This window comes from Xyrauchen texanus, chromosome 23 (genome assembly GCF_025860055.1).
Source record: "Xyrauchen texanus isolate HMW12.3.18 chromosome 23, RBS_HiC_50CHRs, whole genome shotgun sequence".
Lineage (NCBI taxonomy): Eukaryota > Metazoa > Chordata > Actinopteri > Cypriniformes > Catostomidae > Xyrauchen > Xyrauchen texanus.
The window spans coordinates 19,351,564-19,372,232 of NC_068298.1; the positions used below are offsets into that span (position 1 = coordinate 19,351,564).

The 20,669-nt window shown below is 36.9% G+C and overlaps 1 protein-coding gene across 1 annotated transcript; it reads left to right on the plus strand.

Moving 5' to 3' along the window:
- The first annotated feature begins 3,354 nt into the window (after positions 1–3,354).
- Positions 3,355–7,400, plus strand: foxi3b (forkhead box I3b). Its single transcript, XM_052089058.1, has 2 exons — positions 3,355–4,123; positions 4,287–7,400. Exons 1-2 carry the CDS (start codon positions 3,529–3,531, stop codon positions 4,856–4,858), a joined length of 1,167 nt encoding a protein of 388 aa, XP_051945018.1. The 5' UTR covers positions 3,355–3,528; the 3' UTR covers positions 4,859–7,400.
- Positions 7,401–20,669: the final 13,269 nt, after the last annotated feature.

The window sequence follows — 20,669 nt, forward strand, 5'->3', positions numbered from 1 at the left end:
TCTACCAGTCAATTTTTGTTCCTACCCTCACCTATGGTCATGAAGGTTGGGTCATGACCGAAAGAACTAGGTCGCGAGTACAAGCGGCCGAAATGGGCTTCCTCAGAAGGGTGGCGGGCTTCTCCCTTAGAGATAGGGTGAGGAGCTCAGTCATCCGTGAGGAGCTCGGAGTAGAGCCGCTGCTCCTTTGCGTTGAAAGGAGTCAGTTGAGGTGGTTTGGGCATCTGGTAAGGATGCCCCCTGGCCGCCTCCCTAGGGAGGTGTTTCAGGCACGTCCAGCTGGGAGGAGGCCTCGGGGAAGACCCAGGACTAGGTGGAGAAATTACATCTCCACACTGGCCTGGGAACGCCTCGGGGTCGCCCAGTCAGAGCTGGTTAATGTGGCTCGGGATAGGGAAGTTTGGGGCCCCCTGCTGGAGCAGCTGCCCCCGCGACCCGACTTCGGATAAGCGGTTGAAGATGGATGGATGGATGGATTTAAAGCAATGGCTGAAACTGAAACAACTTTGTGAACACTGACTGTACAGGACATAACACAATGCATACAAACATAATGTTGCATATGTGAGCACGCACAGACATATGCACACTTTTGTGTTCTTGTATTGTTAAATGTGTCTAGACATTGTTTTATAGTGACTTCCACATCTACTTAAGCCCATATCTTATTTCATATATGGGATGTATTTGTTGTATGTATTTTATTAATTATAAATCTTAAACTCAATACTCTGTAATTTTTTTTTAAATTTATAAGCCTAACCAGGGACAGGGGTTGCAAATTAGTCATGGCTAGAAACATGTATGCGTGGCATCTACTTTGTATTCTTTATAAAGCAATGTTCTATGCATTTGTCCCTGTTAAATAAACATTAAAATAAATACAAAATAAATAAAGAGGTGATGCCCTGAACAGACGCCGGTTTATTTGATCTTGACCGTCGACTGTGAGTGGTCTCTTCCCAAGACAAACACAGCATAATCCCACCCTTGACCCTGATTGACAGGTTTCCGTGTAAGGCATCAATGGAAATACTAAGGGAATTAGTATTCCATTTGAGTTTTGGCTGGCTACATACGCGACGCTGAGAAAGTGAAAAAGCAGACGTGGTAATTGAAATTGCTATTTAAATATGACAGGGCCAAAACTCGTAAGATATGGGAAACACAGTTGCAAACGGACTTTGCTTTTCCATTTGAAATCTGGCAGTCACTGTGCGTTCGCTTAAACGAAAATGCAAACGGTAATGCGTGATTTGCAATTGCGTTTGGATTATGTCACATTTTATGCGTCTACAAATTGAAAACGCAATTGCAAATACAATTTGCAATTCCTTTTGAATAATGTCCGGAAAATCATTCCATACGCCTGTCCAAGAACTACCGAAAATAATCTTAAAAGCAACATTGAAATTGTCTGTTACCACTCATGCGTTCTTGTTTAGACATATTTATATTCGAATTTACAGTAATTGTCCACTACCTTTTGTGCACTAAATAAAATGTCCAAAAAATAACATTTCAGTTTTATTAAAAAATAACAAATAATACATTTATTTTTCAGTTAGCCTACTACACACTTTTATATTAAAACTTTATATAACATTTTTGTTTTTGAATGATTAATTCTTATTTTTTATATAATTATAATGTAGAATTGTGTACAATATAGGCTAATTAAAAAATAAATAATGCAAAAGGTTTTAAACTCTGTCAAAATATCAAGAATGAGTAGAGAAGCGTTAGGTTCTCGCTTTTACACTTGCAGCACATTGATAATTTAACCTTTAACATAGAGATTTATGGGAAGCTGACTCAACTCTGCAATCCTTGTTGCAGACTTGTGTTGTAACATCGGGGAAGTTATTATTGTATGCCAATTTACTGTCACAAATGTGTCATGTTACTTGATTATTAGTTAAATCCAAAGTAAAATACCGGCAGACTCTCCAGGTCTGGAAAGCAGATGTGTTGAAGAGTTTGTGGGATTCATACGGATGAACAAACGGAGCGGATTTGACTCGTCGGAGTCAGATTGACGATCGTTAAGATGCAGTCATTTTATAATAATTGTGTAAATTGTATTAGTAGCCTACACTTCAAAAATGTGTAGTAGTTCAGTGGTCGAGGAAATAAACACAGTCCGAAAATATCAACCGGTGTCCCCTGAAGGAATTGACCCCAGCTTTGGAGTCGTTTCTAACGTTTCGAATCGATCCTATTCCCAACGCCTCAGAATAGAGGAATCGATTCTTTTTTGGAAGCGATTCCCAGCCTTACCTTTGGCCGCTCAGGGCTGGATGGACGTTCCAATTTCTCCTATTCATTTAACTAGAACTGTCTCTGCTAAATAGTCTCTGTTTACACTTAAAATTTCCGCGAGGAATCAACTCGCCTAGTAATGTGTCTTTATCTGGAAGTCTCACGTTGATTAACGTTTGGACGTGGTCGCTATAAATGTAGAAACTGCATCGATCGATTGTCATGTAATGAACCCTATGGGGGAGCTGTGGTGCTCAACTATTGGTAGGGACGCGCTAGGCGTTAAACTAGAGAGTTAAATGTCACCTGTGTAGAGCAAGCTGTTTCTGAATAAAACCTCAGACATTTGTTGAAACATAGTCCTGTTCTTTGAACATCACATCGATCAAGTCATTTCTATTGAGATGCTATTTATAAGCGGTCTATTTTATGAACTGCTGAATGACTATGTAAACACATAATAGAAAATGTGCAACTGAAAAGTTTCAAGGATTTAAGTGGTTGAATAAAAGGCATATACATATAGGTACCACTTGTTAAATGCATTAGTTAACCTGAACTAACATCAAACAATGCATTAAAATAATTTATTGATATTGGGTCATTTCAAAATTACTACTAATTACTACTACTAATTCATTTAAAAAATATTAACATTAGTTTATGTACTAATACATGAACTAACAAGAAACTATTTTGTAGTTTTGAAAACTAGCATTATATATTAATAATTATGTCAAATATATACTGTATTTTGTCCATTGTTAGGTCAGAATAACTAATGTTTTTACTAATGTTAACAAATTGAACATTGTTTGAAAGTGTTACAGCATAAAAATTGGTTTTCAATAGTTTTATGTGGTTGTAATAGAAAATTCCTGTGCGTCAAGCTGAAATCTTTGAATGCCTTCAGGTGATGTGGTTGTGCTGCTGGTTTGTGTGGAGGGGAGTGGGTAGGTGTGGGTGGGTGGTTGTTGTTTGTGCCTGGAAGAGCCTGAACACGTGGAAGATTTCAATAAGGTGGGACTGAGGCGGTCCTTCATATGCATAAAAAGGTGCAACAGGTGACTATGTTGATACAGCAGAAGAGAGTAGAATTGCACTGTAAGAGGACACAAGTAGGACCACACTTTGCTGGAAATACCTTGGATATTCAGAGAAATAATCCTTGATGATAAGGCAACAAAGGAAGTAACACATCATCAGAAAGCAAAATCTAAATTGAATTTTTAATCCCAAGTGGAGCACCATTTGGATCATTAAGTGATGACATCCTATGAATCTCAAGGTCAGTCTCCGACAAGGTGTGGGCCCCAGTTTCCTAGCTTGGGTCAGGAACCTCCGGAATTGAGTCTGTTTAGTGACAGTTACTATCCCCCTCCATCACTGCCAAGTCCACAGCGAACAAACCCTTCCTCGTACGACCTTGGAGACTATGCTGCCTCATCTCCTAACCCCTACCTGTGGTTCAACAGCCCAGGGATGAACAACACTCCCTATCTGGGTGGGACACCTGGCCCTGCAGGACCCTCTTTCGTTCCGCAGCACTATGGTATGCAAAGGCCTTATCTGGGACCTGGTGGACCAGGTGGTCCTGGAGGTGATCTGGCCTGGTTCTCCATGCCCTCTCAGGAGGATCTTATGAAGCTGGTCAGGCCACCTTATTCATACTCAGCACTGATTGCTATGGCCATCCATGGTGCTCCTGATCGTCGCCTGACTCTAAGTCAGATTTATCAGTACGTGGCAGACAACTTCCCTTTTTATAACAAGAGCAAGGCTGGATGGCAGAACTCTATTCGTCACAACCTCTCACTGAATGACTGTTTCAAAAAGGTCCCACGAGATGAGGATGACCCTGGTAAGTGTATGTGGCTTAAAAATAAATAAATAAATAAATATATATATATATATATATATATATATATATATATATATATATATATATATATATATATATATATATATATATATTTAATCTTTTCATTGTGTAATCCTTTAATAATTTATCTCTTATGTTAAAGGTAAAGGTAATTACTGGACCTTAGATCCAAACTGTGAAAAAATGTTTGACAATGGCAACTTCAGACGCAAGAGGAAGAGAAAGTCTGAAAGTCTCCCAGAAAAGGGCAGTTCTGGAGGTAATCTGGGCTCTGAGTCAGGAGACAGTAATAGCAGAGGCAGCCCGAAAAATCTAGCCTCTGACATATCCACTTCCACTGAAAAGCGTCCTTCACCCGCGTCTATGGGTCCATCCCCATGCTTGAGCAACTTCCTGACTGAGATGTCTGGTGTGTCCGCTGGTTCCCTAGACGTTGACGAAGATCCCCTGAGTCGTCCTTTTACTCTCAGTCTGCCAGTGGATGGAGCACAGAGAACCTCACAACCAACAGGCTTCAGCACCTACTCCCCCAGCGCCCCAGTGTCCGAGTGGGCATCACCTTTGCCTCCACCCCCACCCACTCCCATCTCCCCATCATCCTCCCACTCCACTTTAGGTTACAGTGGCCCTGCTATCAGTCAGTTTAATGGGCATTTCTACCATAGTTTGAGCTCGACTGGTCTTCTTTACCCCCGGGAGGGCACAGAGGTGTAGGAGAGGAAGCAGGTAACAGCAAGAATAGACAAGCTAATGATCAATTCACAAAACAGACTCTGGGGGTAAGGAAAGAAACTGTTGTTTATGTGAAACTGTATACTGTTGTTGGCCTGCTTTAACTGAACTCTGCTGAGAAGAGTCCTGTGTGCATGAGATACGAATGAATTCCCACAGGAATGGCCTAGTCAGCATGAGATATGACAGGCTGACACCAGCAAAGACCCCTGGTACCAGTAGCTCTGATCTAGGGTTGACTGCTGACATCAAGCCATTTTACTCAGCTATCTCATTCTTTCTTAACTCATATTACTGACACTGAAGTACCTGCAATGAAACCGAACAGATAAATTGCGTCTAATGCGGGCCACAGAGAAAATACATGCAGTGGAGCAGGTTTTCTTTTGCTGCATGCAGGCATTGTAACATGATAATGTCAGACTTTGTTTTAACTTTCTGTATTTTGTGTAAAGTTGGGTTCGTGTGAATGTTTGAGTGTATTTTACTATGAGGTCTTTAATGGGATGTGTGTGTTTTTTTTTTTTTAAATAAATAATTTAAAGAGCATTAGCATGAATGTTACTGAATTGAATAATATAACTTTTTTGAACTATACACCCTTTTAATTTTTATGAAATGCCCACCCTGACTCAGATTTAGTGTCCACAAAAAAAAAAAAAAAGATGACATTGAAGGAAAAATATAACTTGTTTCACAAGGTCAGTCTAACTGTAGTCACTCCGTTTTTTCTCTTACGTGTTTGATTTGGGATTATGTAGGCTACTGCTGATCCCACAGTTTTTGGAAGGGCTTCAACTATATTTAAAATTTGTCAGCATTTGTATAGTGATGATGACATGGGTTATAATATGTTCAAAGAAAGCACACAAACAGATGAGAAGTTGATATTTGTTTAGTTAACAAGAAATCTGTTACAGCCACACAGTAACTGATAGTTAACAGATTCCTTCACATTCTGATATTGTTCATCCACCATTCAATGTAGGCATTGACAAGACACATTTTTGTGCATATCCGTGGATGCTGAAAATGCATTAATAATCCAACAATTACTAAAAATTATAAACAAGACAAAATTATTATGCGATTTATGTATGTCTACAGATTTCTTTGAACTTTTTTTTCCTCACAAAAAAGTGCTCATTAAGTAATTTGCCTGTTTTTATAATTTGTATTGGTTTAGTCCTATTTAAGGATATTATTTATTCCAAATAGTGGCAATGTATCACTTTAATGATCCAAACTAAATATTTTTTTGGTACAGACAAACTGAACATTGAGAACAGTTTCTGAGACATGATTCTAGGGCCCCGGGCAATTTCTGGAGCAGAGGAGGTGTGTGCGTGTGTGTGTGTGTGTGTGCGCGCGTGTGCATGTGCGTGCATGTGCGCATGTGTGTGTGTGTTTGTACTGTCAAGATGTCCATAAACATTCTAAGTGCCTACATGGTGGAGAGTTTTTTTTGGCAACCTTCACCAAGTTGTTGAGTTCACCAACAGACAAGTTGTATCAGTAAATCAGTTGTCTTGACAGAAGGGAATTTATCTGGGTGTCTTTATATGACTTAAGAGGACCTATTAGGAGGTAGAAATTTACCAAGTAGCCTTCAGCCCAGATCATATAATAACAAGTGTTTTGCATAACAGCTCACAGTGCACCTCAGGATATCACTGAATATTTTTTTTAAGAATTATTCAAATCTGCTTTCTCCGTATTCCATTTTACTTTCTTTTTAATCCTTGCAAGAAGTTTAAATAAATAGAGACTGAGCCCTGAAGCAAATCCATGCCGAAGGGTGGCTCCTTTTCAGATGGGGAAATCTGTGGATTTATTATTAAGGCCATTCTTCATTCATGGTTACATGCAGAATGCATGCCCTTATATAGCACATCAGAGAATTATTATCAATAATAAAATTCTATTTTTCTGTGTGAGGAGTTATTATAATTCCTTTTGACTTGTTAAAAATCTCTGAGGGAGAGAAAGACACATGTTATTCGAATGCAGCTAAGGACATAGGAATATGAACAGACAGCTACTCTTCAAATATGACATATATTTTTGGTTATTTGCTTTGATTTTGTTTTTATGCAGCGGTGCATATAGCCTATACCATGGCATATTCTTTAGCCTATATTTCCATGCCAGCCAAGCACCAGACTACAGGCAGCTGTGGCAGGTGAAGGTAGGGAAGAAGAACTTGTTCTAATTTGTACCATCTGCTTCAATGTGCCAAAAAGAAACAGAAAAAAACAAACATGCTGACAAAAACTGACAATAAAGCAAATTTAAGGAAAGTTGGCTTTTACTTTGAAAACTCTATACCCTCAAACTAAACTGTATAATGCAAATTACTAACTGCTTATTTTACTACTTGTAAACACACTGTTCTTATTTGGCATATGTGTATATGAACTGTTGTGACTGTTTTCCACTCAGACAGTGATATTCAGACACAGTGCTGAGCGAATTACTTGTGAATTGTAATCTGGTACTGATTAAAAATTACATGACAAAAAATACAATCAGTAATTTGGGGGTAATCTAATCTGATTACTTTAGGATTACTTTCAACCTAATTCTATTTGATTTTGACATGTATTTGAGTAGGATGATGATTTTAACATTAAAATACAAAGAGTTGTATTCCATTCTATATTACTAACAAAAAGAGCTCCTTATAACATTTTTAAAAAGTGCATTAAACATTACATTAATTAAATAAAGATTCAATCTAACAGTAATGACATTGCATGGACAAAGATTGTAATTCAAAACAGAGACATAAAGTTACATTTAAGTGCATAAAACAATAGCAATATTAAGAACATTAATGACCATAAAATCAACAGCGTCATTGCAAGGTCAAAGCTTTCATCTAAAAACACTGAAACTCTTTTAATCCTTACTGTTTACTGAAAGTCCATCACCTATTCCAAAGCTTAGGTGCAATATAGTATCTTTTAAACAGCAAGAATATTCTAAAAGAGTTCCACCAAATCACACAAGGAACAATTGTGTCAAGTTTTATGTTTTATTTCAAGTTTTATGCAATAAACTCCACTGCATCAGCAGCAACAGTAGAGCAATGGGCTTTGTTTCATATTGCTGCACATTTTGCAGTTGAACTATTGTGTACCCTGTGGACAAAACCATTAAAGATGGCATTCACTAGATCCTTTGAAGCAATTAAGTTCAATGTGTTAGCTGCACACCATTGGTGTAATTTTATTATAAAAATGAAATTATCTTTATAGATCCAGTGGTTAAATGTTGAGGTAGACCGCTCCATCTTCCCTTGGCTGGCAAGTAGCGAGTCTCAGTTCTGAATGCAATACACACACAACCCTTCCCCTCTCTTCTGAAAACACCCAAATACTTACCGAACGTATATCAGCAGTGTGCTGGTTTAGAATGAAAAATGTAAAAGATTAAAAAAGAAAATTATTAGCATAAATTGTCAACAATTTACTACTGTTGTCTTGTTAATATGTAATCATATAATCTTTAAAAAAGTAACTGTAGTCTGACTACAAGTATTTTAAAATGAAATGTAATACAAAACTACAAACTTGATTTTTGTAATCTGATTACATAATACAGATTACATGTAATCCATTAATAACAGCATTGTTCAGACACAACTTTAATGCTGACCTCATTGTGGAAAGATACATATCACCAAAATTTCTACTGTCCTGAGGTAAAATAAAATGCATTTGCAGATTTCCTCTCTCTCTCTCTCTCTCTCTCTCTCTCTTTTAAACAGTTCAAATGAAAAGCGTAAAGTGTAGCAGTGTAGTTGGAACTAAACTCTGCATAAATGTAGATATTCAAGAGCAATGAGCACCTCTGATATCTATCTGTTTTTTTTTAAAGCCACCTCTCTCTAGGCCATTATGTAGCCCATTTTTAAATAGCAGTAATGTAAATGACATATTTGTAATGTTGCTGTTAATTATTTCACTATGGGATTTGACTTTTAGGTCATACAAAATAGGATGTGTGCAGACACATCAACATGACCACAAAAAAAAATCATGCCATTTTATTTCATCATTAAAAAGAAAGAAAGAAAAGAATAGAAAAGAAAAACATCCAGTTTCTAAGAATACAAGGAGTTGTATGATCCCTGTTAATCTGTTTCACAAAGGACACATGTGCAATTATGTAGACTTTTGTGGAGGATTTCAGTTGTAAGAAATCACTGACTACGATTTGTGTTTGACTAATTTACATCACATTGTTATTTTGCTTGACAAAATGAGATCAACATCCAACATCTATTAATCTTTGTTACACCTGCTGCCTGTTGTATGACACACACCTGTCTTTCAAACAAAACTGCATTGAAGGATGCTGCTTCTTTGGGTTCTGTGTATTCCAAGAATATTTTTTTTTATAATATACTGCTCCAAGCCTCCAACCAATAAAAGTCAATATTGGAGCCATTGATTAGGATCCAAATGATTAGGTATGACTTTGTCTTATTATTTACCTTGGTTAGATAAAAAAAAAATGTCTTTAGTTCAGCTATAGGCTGGTATTTTTGTAAAGGGTTATAAATAGTTTTAGGCTGATTTCTCTTTCAAACATGTTTATTTATTCTTTAAGCCATTACTGAAAAGCAGAAGAATTCTTAGAACCACCAAAAGTAGTGTAGTTAGGGGTAAAATTCCTAATATTTCCAAGCAGTGTTTGGGCTGTCAAGGGTAATATTAAGTTGGGTGTATTCCAGCTTGTTCTGTGTAGTGTTGATATAGTAAACTCTAAACAGACATGAACAAGCCCATCAGGACGATGACATGGTCTGGGGGAGGGGGCCAGTGAACTGAAAATGAACTGCCAAAGGTGATGACACACCTGATAAGCTTTAAGGCTGTTGATTTTTCTATTTTCATCTGTGTCCATACATTGTGCTTTAAATGGGGAAAATAGGGCTCTGAATGGGACCAACTACTGAGTAGCACCGAAACCAAAACAGCAACCACGTGCTGCACTGTTATTAGCTAAACAATATTGCCTGATTAGCGATGTTTAGTAAACTCAGGGTGAAGATGTCAGGCAGAGAGATGAAGCTATGATTCAGTCTATCAGACAGAAGAAAGACCATCCAGTTCCAATTTATTGTTGTGTGTAAATACGCTCACACACTTCAGACACATGCTAAGGAGACCCAGGAGAGAGGGGCTGTCCTTGAAGTTCTGAAGCACATATGCACAGCTAACCTTCACCAACAAAGTCACTTTCTGATGTTTGACCTGTCTGATTTTGAATGAAACTGATTCACACACACTCATTCCTTTCCTTGCACAATTACACACTCATGCACGTAAGCACTATTGCAATTTATATTAATTAATAAAATTCTGGATGGACTGTTTAATAGTTTTTAATGATTTATCATTACATTATTAAAATAAAACATTTTGAAGACATAATAATAATACAATTACATAAACACAATTGTCATAAAATTATACATTATATTGATTATATTTACAGAGAGAACAATTTTAAACTCAATATTCAACTCAAAATAAAAATTTAGTTTTGAGATTAAATTAAAATGTTATAACATTTGATTGAGTTCCACTAGTTTGATTCAAATCAAGTAATTCCATTAATTTACTCAGTAAATCATTCTAAAAAGATTAGAAATCCAATCCATATATTTTAACATTAAACTGAATTTTTTTTAACATAATCAGGAAAACACAGCAAAACATAAGTCTGAAATCCTATATGCCACATGCCCAGAAAAGGTACCAGTTCTGTCTTCTGGTTCCTTAAATGAAAAAAAAAAAATACAAAAAAAATAATGAAACCAAGAGAAAGAAAACATCATCCATGGCCTGAATCCAACCATACTGTGTATTCTTCTAGAAAGAAAAAATACAATTAAATTAATTCAAGAAATATTCCTTTTCTGTGGTCCAAAACCAAATTTCCTTCCTATGCAAGCATTCAGTGTTTTGGATGTTTTGTTTCAAATGCACACTAACCTCCGTAACTAAATGAACTGACATGTACCAGGGCTTTTATAGGATATTTAGTGAAAATAGTGTTAGGAGACAACAAACAATTTACTTTAATGGTCTCTTCTGTGCTATTTCCCCCTAAAATATTTGACATGTCAACATGACAAAACAAAAATTTCACAAGTGTTACAAGCCATTTGACTCCAATTGTGCTGGCTGCTGGTTTCATACATTGTGGCTGTTTATTAGTTTCAACAGCTAACACAGAAGATGTTTCATAACCAAATACAGTGTCCCACAGCACTACTGCGAACACATTCTGAAGAATTCAGCTTATGCTTGATGTTGGATTTATTTTCAAACCTTGATATTCATCTGAGTGTTTGATCTGATCACTGCAATCACTGTGGGTAATCTGGTTTGAAATGACCTAGACAGCAAGCTAATGTGATTTAGGGGGCGTTCCATTCTGAAGCGAGTATCCCTATGCCCTATTCCTTTTGAAGACTTTATCATCCATCCACTGTGAGAGCTTTGAAAGCAGGGGCATAGCAGTAATTTTAAAATTGGGGATGCACGCTCATACAGACCAAACACTTACAGTGCAGTATTAATATATTACAGTATATATTAATATATAAGTATGATATAAGTATTATATTAATATATATACAACAGTTAGCTCTGGCCCTCGAATCTCATTCAACAAGAGACATTCCATGTGCACTGATGGTCTGACACCATCAGCAATCCGACACTTCACTGTGCGTGTATCACTCCGCTTGTGTTCGTGCCATTCTAAACTAAAGTGTAAGAGCAGTGCAGAGCTACTGTTTGTCTTTTTTATGTTTGACATTACATATGTTGGCCAGCAGGTGGTGGCAAAAGATAATATTTGTGTGTAATATGAGCCAGTTAGGTGAGGTGAATTTGCATCAGTCATTGTTTACATACAACAGCTCTTTGTGATCGCTTGTATTACTACTACACTACTAAAGCTAGGAAATAGCTTTAAATGGCATTAAACGTACAACTTCAGCATTACGGCTCATCACAGCTGAGAGACATAACAGACTGATTAATTACACAATGGGAGCTGTTTAAAATGGCGGCGGACATTGCGGTTTCTATAGTGATCGACTCTTGTGCACCAGCTACCGCAAAATTGGGAGAAACACCCCCGCTTGGACGCTATTTTACCACTGAGAAAGCTGACAGCATCTCTGCTTTTGAGTGGCAACAGGTGATTGAGTTTTTCCAAAAACAAATATTAAATGTACTTGTTTATTGAACTGTTATATCACACAGCAATATTACACTCGCAATCGTGCATTATGGCCCTAAATCAGCACTGCTGTAATTACCTACGGCCGAATCACAGCAGTGCTGTATTACTTAAATATATATATATATTTAAGTATATATATATACATTTCATATGTGTAGTTTTTTAAAGAATCAAGTATTGCAAATTTAGTGTAAAATGTAACTAATTTAGCTGCAAAAATAAAGGGCATCTTGTGGAACACTTGCTTCTGTTTCACACATGACAATATAAGACTGAGCACAAACTGGTCCTGAATAGATTATTTAATAAATTACAATAATGACAATTGTGCATGACTATTATGTAAAGGTTGTTTTGGCTCATGAAACTCACCTGTGATTGGCTAGATGTTAACGCAATCAGCCCAAAGTAACAAAGTGCAAAAAATGCTGTATTCGAATTCACTCGATATGGGTTCAGCTTGAAAAAGTGCGTGGGACCAAATCACTTTTTTAAAGAGTCCCCCGCAGCTGCAACGCCATTGAAAATAAGGGTAGGCTAATTTGGAGCTCACGTTTTAATAATTTGTATTATAAATTCAGTTTGAAGCAATCTAACATCATGCATATCATGACTGTTCTTCCTTCAAAGGGCCCTACAGAGGGTGATTTATGCCATTGGGAACACAGCCATAGCATGTCTACTGCTCCCTCTTGTGGTTGAAAGAGTGCAATGTCAATGTGTAATTCAATAATTAGGCTACTCGGGAAATGGCGCTTCAATAGAATAATAAAGGTATTCTGGGCCCCTTTAATGTATAATAGTCAGTTTACAATTTGTTGTGGGGCAACCCTGGACCTGTGGGCCCCTAGAATCATTACCGCCTTTCACCCTACTACCTGCGGCCCTGACAATAATGCTTACCAAATTTGCTCCATATGTAACAGTCTCGACTTATAGATCATAGGATAATTGAAAATGTTTTTTTTATTTTTTTTTATTTTTTTATTCAGCATCATTATGAAAAACTGTATGAGATGCATATAAATTAAGTTTTGATGTTGAACTTGTAATGATTATTTATTAAATGGTTACTAGTGAACAAGTGCAAGTTTAATTAACTAAATAGACAGTAAGCCTAACTCATATATCTGCAATATATCAGAGCAGCATGTAAACAAATCATGTAGCCCATCAACAAAGCATGTAAACTAAATTTGCATTAGTAATAGGATATTGCTGGATATCTGGGATGAAACACTTCGGATCCTTGGGGGGAAATCAATTGGAAATCATTTAATAAAAAACAAACACATAAAAATTAATCACATTACAGCTTCATTTAGAGAGCACAAGATGAGTAATTTTGTTGTGGTGTCAACATGATGGGGAAAAAAGTGCAGGATTAAGACTGATGAGACTCACTGGACCGTAACCTGTGTTTATAGAGCTGGGATTTAACCAGCAACAAGGAACTTGTGCTTTGCATGAATTTCAATAAAATTAACCTATCAAGCCATCAGACAGCCTAATATATTGGAGGGCTGAACTAAATAAGTCAGGCGATTTATTAGAATGAAGAGACAGACTGGTTTGCTACAGAAGAAGCTACTGTGGATGGAAATTGTCCAAATAAGGTGTTCTTTTGGAAGATACAAAGTAGGTGTTGTAAGTACTTCTGTGACATAAGATAATCCAAACAGTTACAAATGCCAAATAGCTTATATCTCCATTAATATCATCTTGTACCTATTCTTTTTAAACACCTTCTTATGTCTTCACCCATGCCTGTTGACCTTTAAATGATCTAAATTTGTCTTTTGTCCAGAAGCATTTATGCACTGATGCATGGCGATCAGGCTGGTTTCCTGGTTTCTTGGTTCACTCTAGTGCACTTATAGCCTAAGGAAAGATTTGGCCACCACAGCATTCATCTGCATGCATTCATCTCAACTTGCATATGCTCTACTCGGATGGGGTCGAAAAGCACAGTCCTATAGAAATACATGGCATACTCTTAGACACTTGAGATATCAAATAGATTCATGCTGGTGAGCTAACTTTGAGCTCTCTATCCCTCATTTACACACACTGATGGTGATTTACATTAGGTATGAAGCTCTCAATTTTTTTTTACAGATGTACAGTGGAAATAAAGATGAATGAGCTTCCTGGAAAAATTTGTTATTTTTTTAAACTGATTTTACAGATTTATATTACTGTAATGTAATTGCATTTTTAATATAGGCTACATAACTACATTGTATGTATTGTATTGTATATAATCAGCAATCTGTTTACATAAATAGCTGAGTATACAGATACAGTATAGTAATAATAAGCAGAAATATATATATATATATATCTGTATACTGGTGGCCAAATGTTTGGAAAATTTTACAGATTTTGCTCTTATGGAAAGAAATTGGTACTTTTATTCACCAAAGTGGCATTCATCTGATCACAGTATATAGTCAGGATATTCATAACATGGAAAAATTACTATTAGAATTTGAAAAAAAAAAAATCAGAATTTCTTAAACTACGTCAAAGAGTTCTCATCAAAAAATCTTCCAGGGGGAGGATTCTAGCTGTCAGTTTGTCCAGATACTTGACATTTCACCCCACACTTCCTGTAGCACTTGCCATTGAAGTGGCTGTCTTATCGGGCACTTCTCACACACTTTACCATCTAGTTGATCCCACAAAAGCTCAATGGGGTTAAGATCCATAACACTCCAATTATCTGTTGTCCAATGTCTGTTTCTTTGCCCATTCTAACCTTTTCTTTATCTGTTTCAAAATGGCTTTTTCTTTGCAGTTCTTCCCATAAGGTCTGCAAACCTGAGTCTTCTCTTTACTGTTGTAAATTAAACTGGTGTTGAGCGGGTAGAATTCAGTGAAGCTTGGGCCTTTTACCCCAAGTGTATGAGGTAAAAGGCTCCCTAACCACCTTTTTTTTTAAAACACTGAATTTTAATCAAACAACCTTACGTCAATTTTTTCTTTTCACACAAATAATGTTTCTCCATCAATATTCAATAAAAATAAAAAAAAAAAAAACTTTTTTTTAACCTTGATACATTTTATGACCATAAAAAAAGATACATTTCCTTAAGGGGTTGCATTTAGCCCAGTTTTACCCTACCTATAGGAGAAAGTAAGAAGAAAGTATTGTGTATTTGCAATGTTTTGAAATTAAAGCTTTGCCTGCGAAGGGAGACTTGGCCAATTAAATTGTTCATAGGACAGAGAAATGAGAAGTATAATGCAGGCGTCTCCTTTGCAGAACTAATGAATGTGTCAATAGTGTGCTCAAGGTACTGCACTGCTGCACTCTACTGCACTTACCAGCTATTGCATACTATATTGTGCTGCCAGGACACTTGTGCTGAGATCTCCCACTACTCCTGTTTCTTCTCCTCCTTATTTACTCATGTTTTATTCATTCCATTCCCTTCCAGTGAATTTAATTTGTCCTTGGGTATCATGGTCTCAAAGGAACATACAAAGAACATAGAAAAACATCAAACATCCTTCACGTTAGCCAGTTGCTTGCTCAAACCATAAATCACAAGTCTGAACATGTTGTAAGGAGTTCTAGTATGCATTGAATTATTTTACTGAATTGTATTGTGGCTTAGGCTTAAATAATATCCTGCTAGGTGACATATAGATTTGTGTCCCAGAAACAAAACAAAACAAAAATTATATGAGTGATGAGAGGTATAATGGAGAGTAGTATTTTTTTGTTTTTAAATGTATATGAAATGTCCAGTGTACAAACCCAGAGATGAATGCAAAATAAAGAGAGTGATTGAGTAAAGAGGGATAAGGGGCTGGTCTCCTTCTCTGATGAATGCAGATTGGCCAGTCCAGTGGTTTGGTCATCTGGACTGGGTGCTTTTGATTTAGGTTAATTGTAAATGTGTCAACTGTGTAATAAATGAACATAAATGGGTCAGATCCGCAAATGAAACTGACCTAAATATTAAATATTTACTAAAATACGCATTAAATCTCTATCTAAAACAAATCCATACAGTAGCAGTACCATACTTACACAATTCCAGTGGATGCAGGAGTAAGAGGATTAGCAACCTCAAGATTATCATTTTTTTCTCTCCCTTTTCCAATGAAACACTGCATATAAATTTGAATTTTGTGTCACAACCTTGCTGAGGTCAGAAAATTGTTTTATGTGGCTGACGATCTGATGGTTTTTAGTGGATTCTAAAATGACAAATATCCTTTAAACTCTATATTTGGTTATTTGCCACCAAGAGGTCTGGGATAAAATACAGTAAACTGCACTAATGCCATGTACTCAGATGGCATGCCATCCCATCATCCCTGAAGTTGGCATGGAGACAAGAAATGCTCTCTTTCCTTGCTGAAAACCAAACACAAGAGTATGAGAGTTAAAAGAGTGAGCAAGATTGGAAAAATACAAGAGGGACAGAGAGAGAGAGCGAGAGAGAGAGAGCGTTTGAGCAACTGAGCCATAAAGAAAAGAGAGCGAGAACAAGGGGAGACAGACAAAGAATCGTTGCCACCTCACAATCAGAACACTGTCTACACGACAAGACTGAACCGAGACAGCTAATAAGGTGAGTACAGCAAACTGTATGTGTGAGTGAGTGAGTGAGTGAGTGAGTGAGTGAGTGAGTGAGTGAGTGAGTGAATGCGTGAGTGAGTGAGTGAGTGAGTGAGTGAGTGAGTGAGTGAGTGAGTGAGTGAGTGAGTGAGTGAGTGAGTGCGTGAGTGAGGGAAGTCTGTCTAATGAATGTGAACAGAGGACTAAGAAAGGATAAATTATGAATATAGAAGGAATTCTGCAAGTATTCAGATTTGATTGAGCAGATTTATTATGGCAACCTGCATGTAAATGACATGTTGGTGCATTTAACAATCTATGAGATCTGAACACAGTCCATTAAAGTAAGTCATGCAGCATGTATGAAGATATTTAAATGTTCACTCATGTATGAGCTGTGCTGCTACATGGATTATTAAGTATAAAACTGTCACAAGTGATCTACTAAAGTGGATGGAAAAATATAACAAGACCGAGCACCGCACGTGGAGAACCTCTCTAAAATGGAAAGAGGAAAACATGAATTAAACATGGAGGTGAAGTGTAATTTTTATGTGTTAAGAGACTCAGTTTAATAGGCAGAGTCAATTATAAGTAAACCACTTGTATGCTGATATCTCTAAGTGTCAACACTGTGACTCTGTAGTGCTTGCAAAATATTGCACTGGTTTCAGCATCCCAACCAGCGCAAAACCGCAACATTGGCTCAACCAATGGTGTGAGTTTGAGGCAGAATCTGTATGTCCAACCAATTAAAGACCCCCTATATGAGTGTTTGGGGAACCTGCAAATCCAGCTTGATCTCATGAAAATAACGTGACTGTGCCGAAATTTTTGCAAAGTGACATTACATAGTTCATTACATGTATTGTGGCAGTTCTGAAGTGAAATGCCTACTGTGTGGTGCTAAAAGCTAGTCAGAATTTCTCCCATACAGATGAGGTTAAGGTTAATGCTCTACAGAGTTTAAAATAAACAAAACCTATTTCTCAAGACTAAACCTTATACCTATACCAAATGTGAGGTGACTCTTGTGGACTAAAAACCCTTTGCATTGCTAGTGCAACACTTTTGAGGTACCATGAACTTGATCATGCTTGAATAAGCTTGTGAATGTACCGTACTCTGTTAATGCATGGTTTTCTGTAAAGCTGCTTTGAAACGGTGTGTGTTGTGAAAGGCGCTATACAAATAAAAATGACTTGACATGCAATGCAATAATTCATGCACTACAATAAAATTGTTTTGATGTCATAAGATTGCATTGTGTGGGAAACAAGGCAAGTGTTTTGGACTGATAATCCACCCTTTTACTATTGATTTTTGTGAAAGTGTATAAAAGTCATTGTTGTTGTAGCGCCTCTATTGTAAATTCACCATGAACCTTTTACGATGAACACAACGAACTGCGTCAAAATAATTTAGCAAAAATACAGCTTTAACATGATTCTATGAGACTAGGTTGCGCAATTCCATTTGGTGACGCAAGGGGCAGCAATTAAACACTTCAACTCAAAAAAATACCTGGGTCAGTTACTTTCATTGAAAGTAACATGTTACTTAAACAAAAACACATTTAAAAAGGTGCATTTATTTATATTAAAATAGTCAAAGGGCATACTTTATATTTAATTATATCTTTTTAAGGACTGGCCATGCATTTCTTCATAAAATCTGGCTGAAAAATAAACATGACTTATACTCTTATCTAACAAATAATTTTTGATAAACTTTACTTAAAAACACAAACAAAACATAAACACAATAATTTTAGCGCTATTGTTTACAAATGATGAAAACCGGGGGAAAACATTTAGATCTGCTAAAGCCCTCTCACAATATCAACCCACATATCACATATGAAAACAATGGTCATATAGAAATGTCATGTTTACTTAAGAATGCATTTAAATATCCTGCAAATATTGCGAATTTGCACACAATAGCCAGTGCAGGAGCCAGAAATATGTGCAGATAACCACATATTAGTTGTTGAGAGAGCTGTATAGAACCAAATATTATCAGGATATTTCATGTATCACTGTTTTTACGAGCACTACCGACCCTGAACTGATGAGACAACTTTTCAGCACATTTTCGTTGAATGTTCAGTTTTCATAATAGATTTCTCTTTTGTTGCTGAAGATGTGCCTATGTGCTGACAACCTTTCTGTAACAACTGCGGTGATCTTTTTTTACATCTGTAGATTTGGCCACAATCCACACAACTAAGCAATTTATTTAAATGCATTTGATTGAAAAAGACGCAATCAAATGAGCCAATGAGCGCTGTTAAACCAAAGTCTTTCTGGCAAGTCAGTCCACTGGTGGCCATATTTGGAACGCTCCCAGAAGGTCATTTCCAGTCATGCCAGTGCAGCTCCTATCTACTTGAATGGGGGAACACCAAACGCTCAAAAACGGTTGGCCAAGATTACGATCAAAGAACAAATTTCAAATCAGCAACAAAATCTGTCAAACGCTAGTATCATAAATTGTACTTCTTTACCTCAGATTACTCTAAAAATAAAATTTTCCCGGCTTGAATAACTAATATGCATGCATGTTTTTGAGATGATTGACAGGTGATATCTTTAACTAATAGGTGATTGGCTATTTTACATGTAAGGTGGGACTTCCTTTCAACATCCGTTGACCGTTGTGTGCAAGAGCTTCTTGGTTGGGTGTTACAATTTCTCCCATTAATTTTAATAGAAGTGGCCCATCTCTAACAAAATGTCTCTGGTTAAACTCACCGTTGATTGCTGAGGCTCGTGTCTGCACAAAGAGCACTCTGGTATTTCAGATGGTGAGGCAATTTAATCAGAAATCAGTTGGAGGGCCAGACAAAGATGATTGGTGGGCCAGATTTGTCCCGTGGTCTGCCAATTGACTAGGCCTGGTCTACAGAGCAAGGATAAGGATTGAAGGAAGAGAATAAGAAAGGAAGAGAGATTGACTCAGGTGTAATCTGTCAAGTTGAAAGAGAAGGGAAATAACAATTAATTTGCTGCAGAGATAAGTGGCAGCCATAGCATTGTGGCATAAACCTCTTGGGCTCTTGACTGACTCTCAGTTTGACCCAGGCATAAGTCACAAGCCAGACAGCTTTTCAACATGCTAAATTGCAAATATTCCTGGTCTGAGCACTACTGCTGGATGGACAAGCAATAGTTCACCAGCTAGAGCTATTGCAAAATTTTGCAAGTTTACAGGTGAGCATAATGCAGGCTATCCCTCCATCTAGGACACAGCTGGTCCCTCTCACTCAAGGCACTTTTATCCATGCAAATAAGATGCCTTGCTTCTTAAGCAGGGCTCACAAAAAAAATAAAATAAATAAAAAATAATTATTAGTGATGTTGGTTGCTTATGGAGGCTTCATTTGTGAATGCCTTTTTGAAACCAGCGATCTGGTTTTCACAAGAAGATAAACATTAATCCAAGAAGGAAACAAGGCATCCCCTGAACAGCAGAGCGGAGGATACATAATTGAGTTTACTGAGGCGTCACCCGTTCCACTGTGCCGTTAACAACATTAGTTAAAATAAGCTAACATTGAACAATACATTTACAGCACTTAATAATGTTCGTTAATGGAAACTTAAACATATATTAACATATACATTTCATGAAATAACAATTAACACTTTTCATGAATTAACATTATCCAAGATTAATAAATGCTTAGGTTGTGAAATGTTTTGAATTGACTAATGTTAACAAATAGATCCTTATTGTGAAGCATTACCTAAGATCTTTATACATAAAAAAGGCAATGGTAAATTAATTTGAATTCAGCATCTCTGTTTACCATGTTGTGGGTTTAAAGCTCAAGGATGGAGAGAGGAGACCGCGTTAATTATGGAGAGTGGTCAAACCGCAGGCTATGATTAAGGCAGGTCCACTGTCTGCCTCTAGCGACTCTGCCACTGACAAAGACAT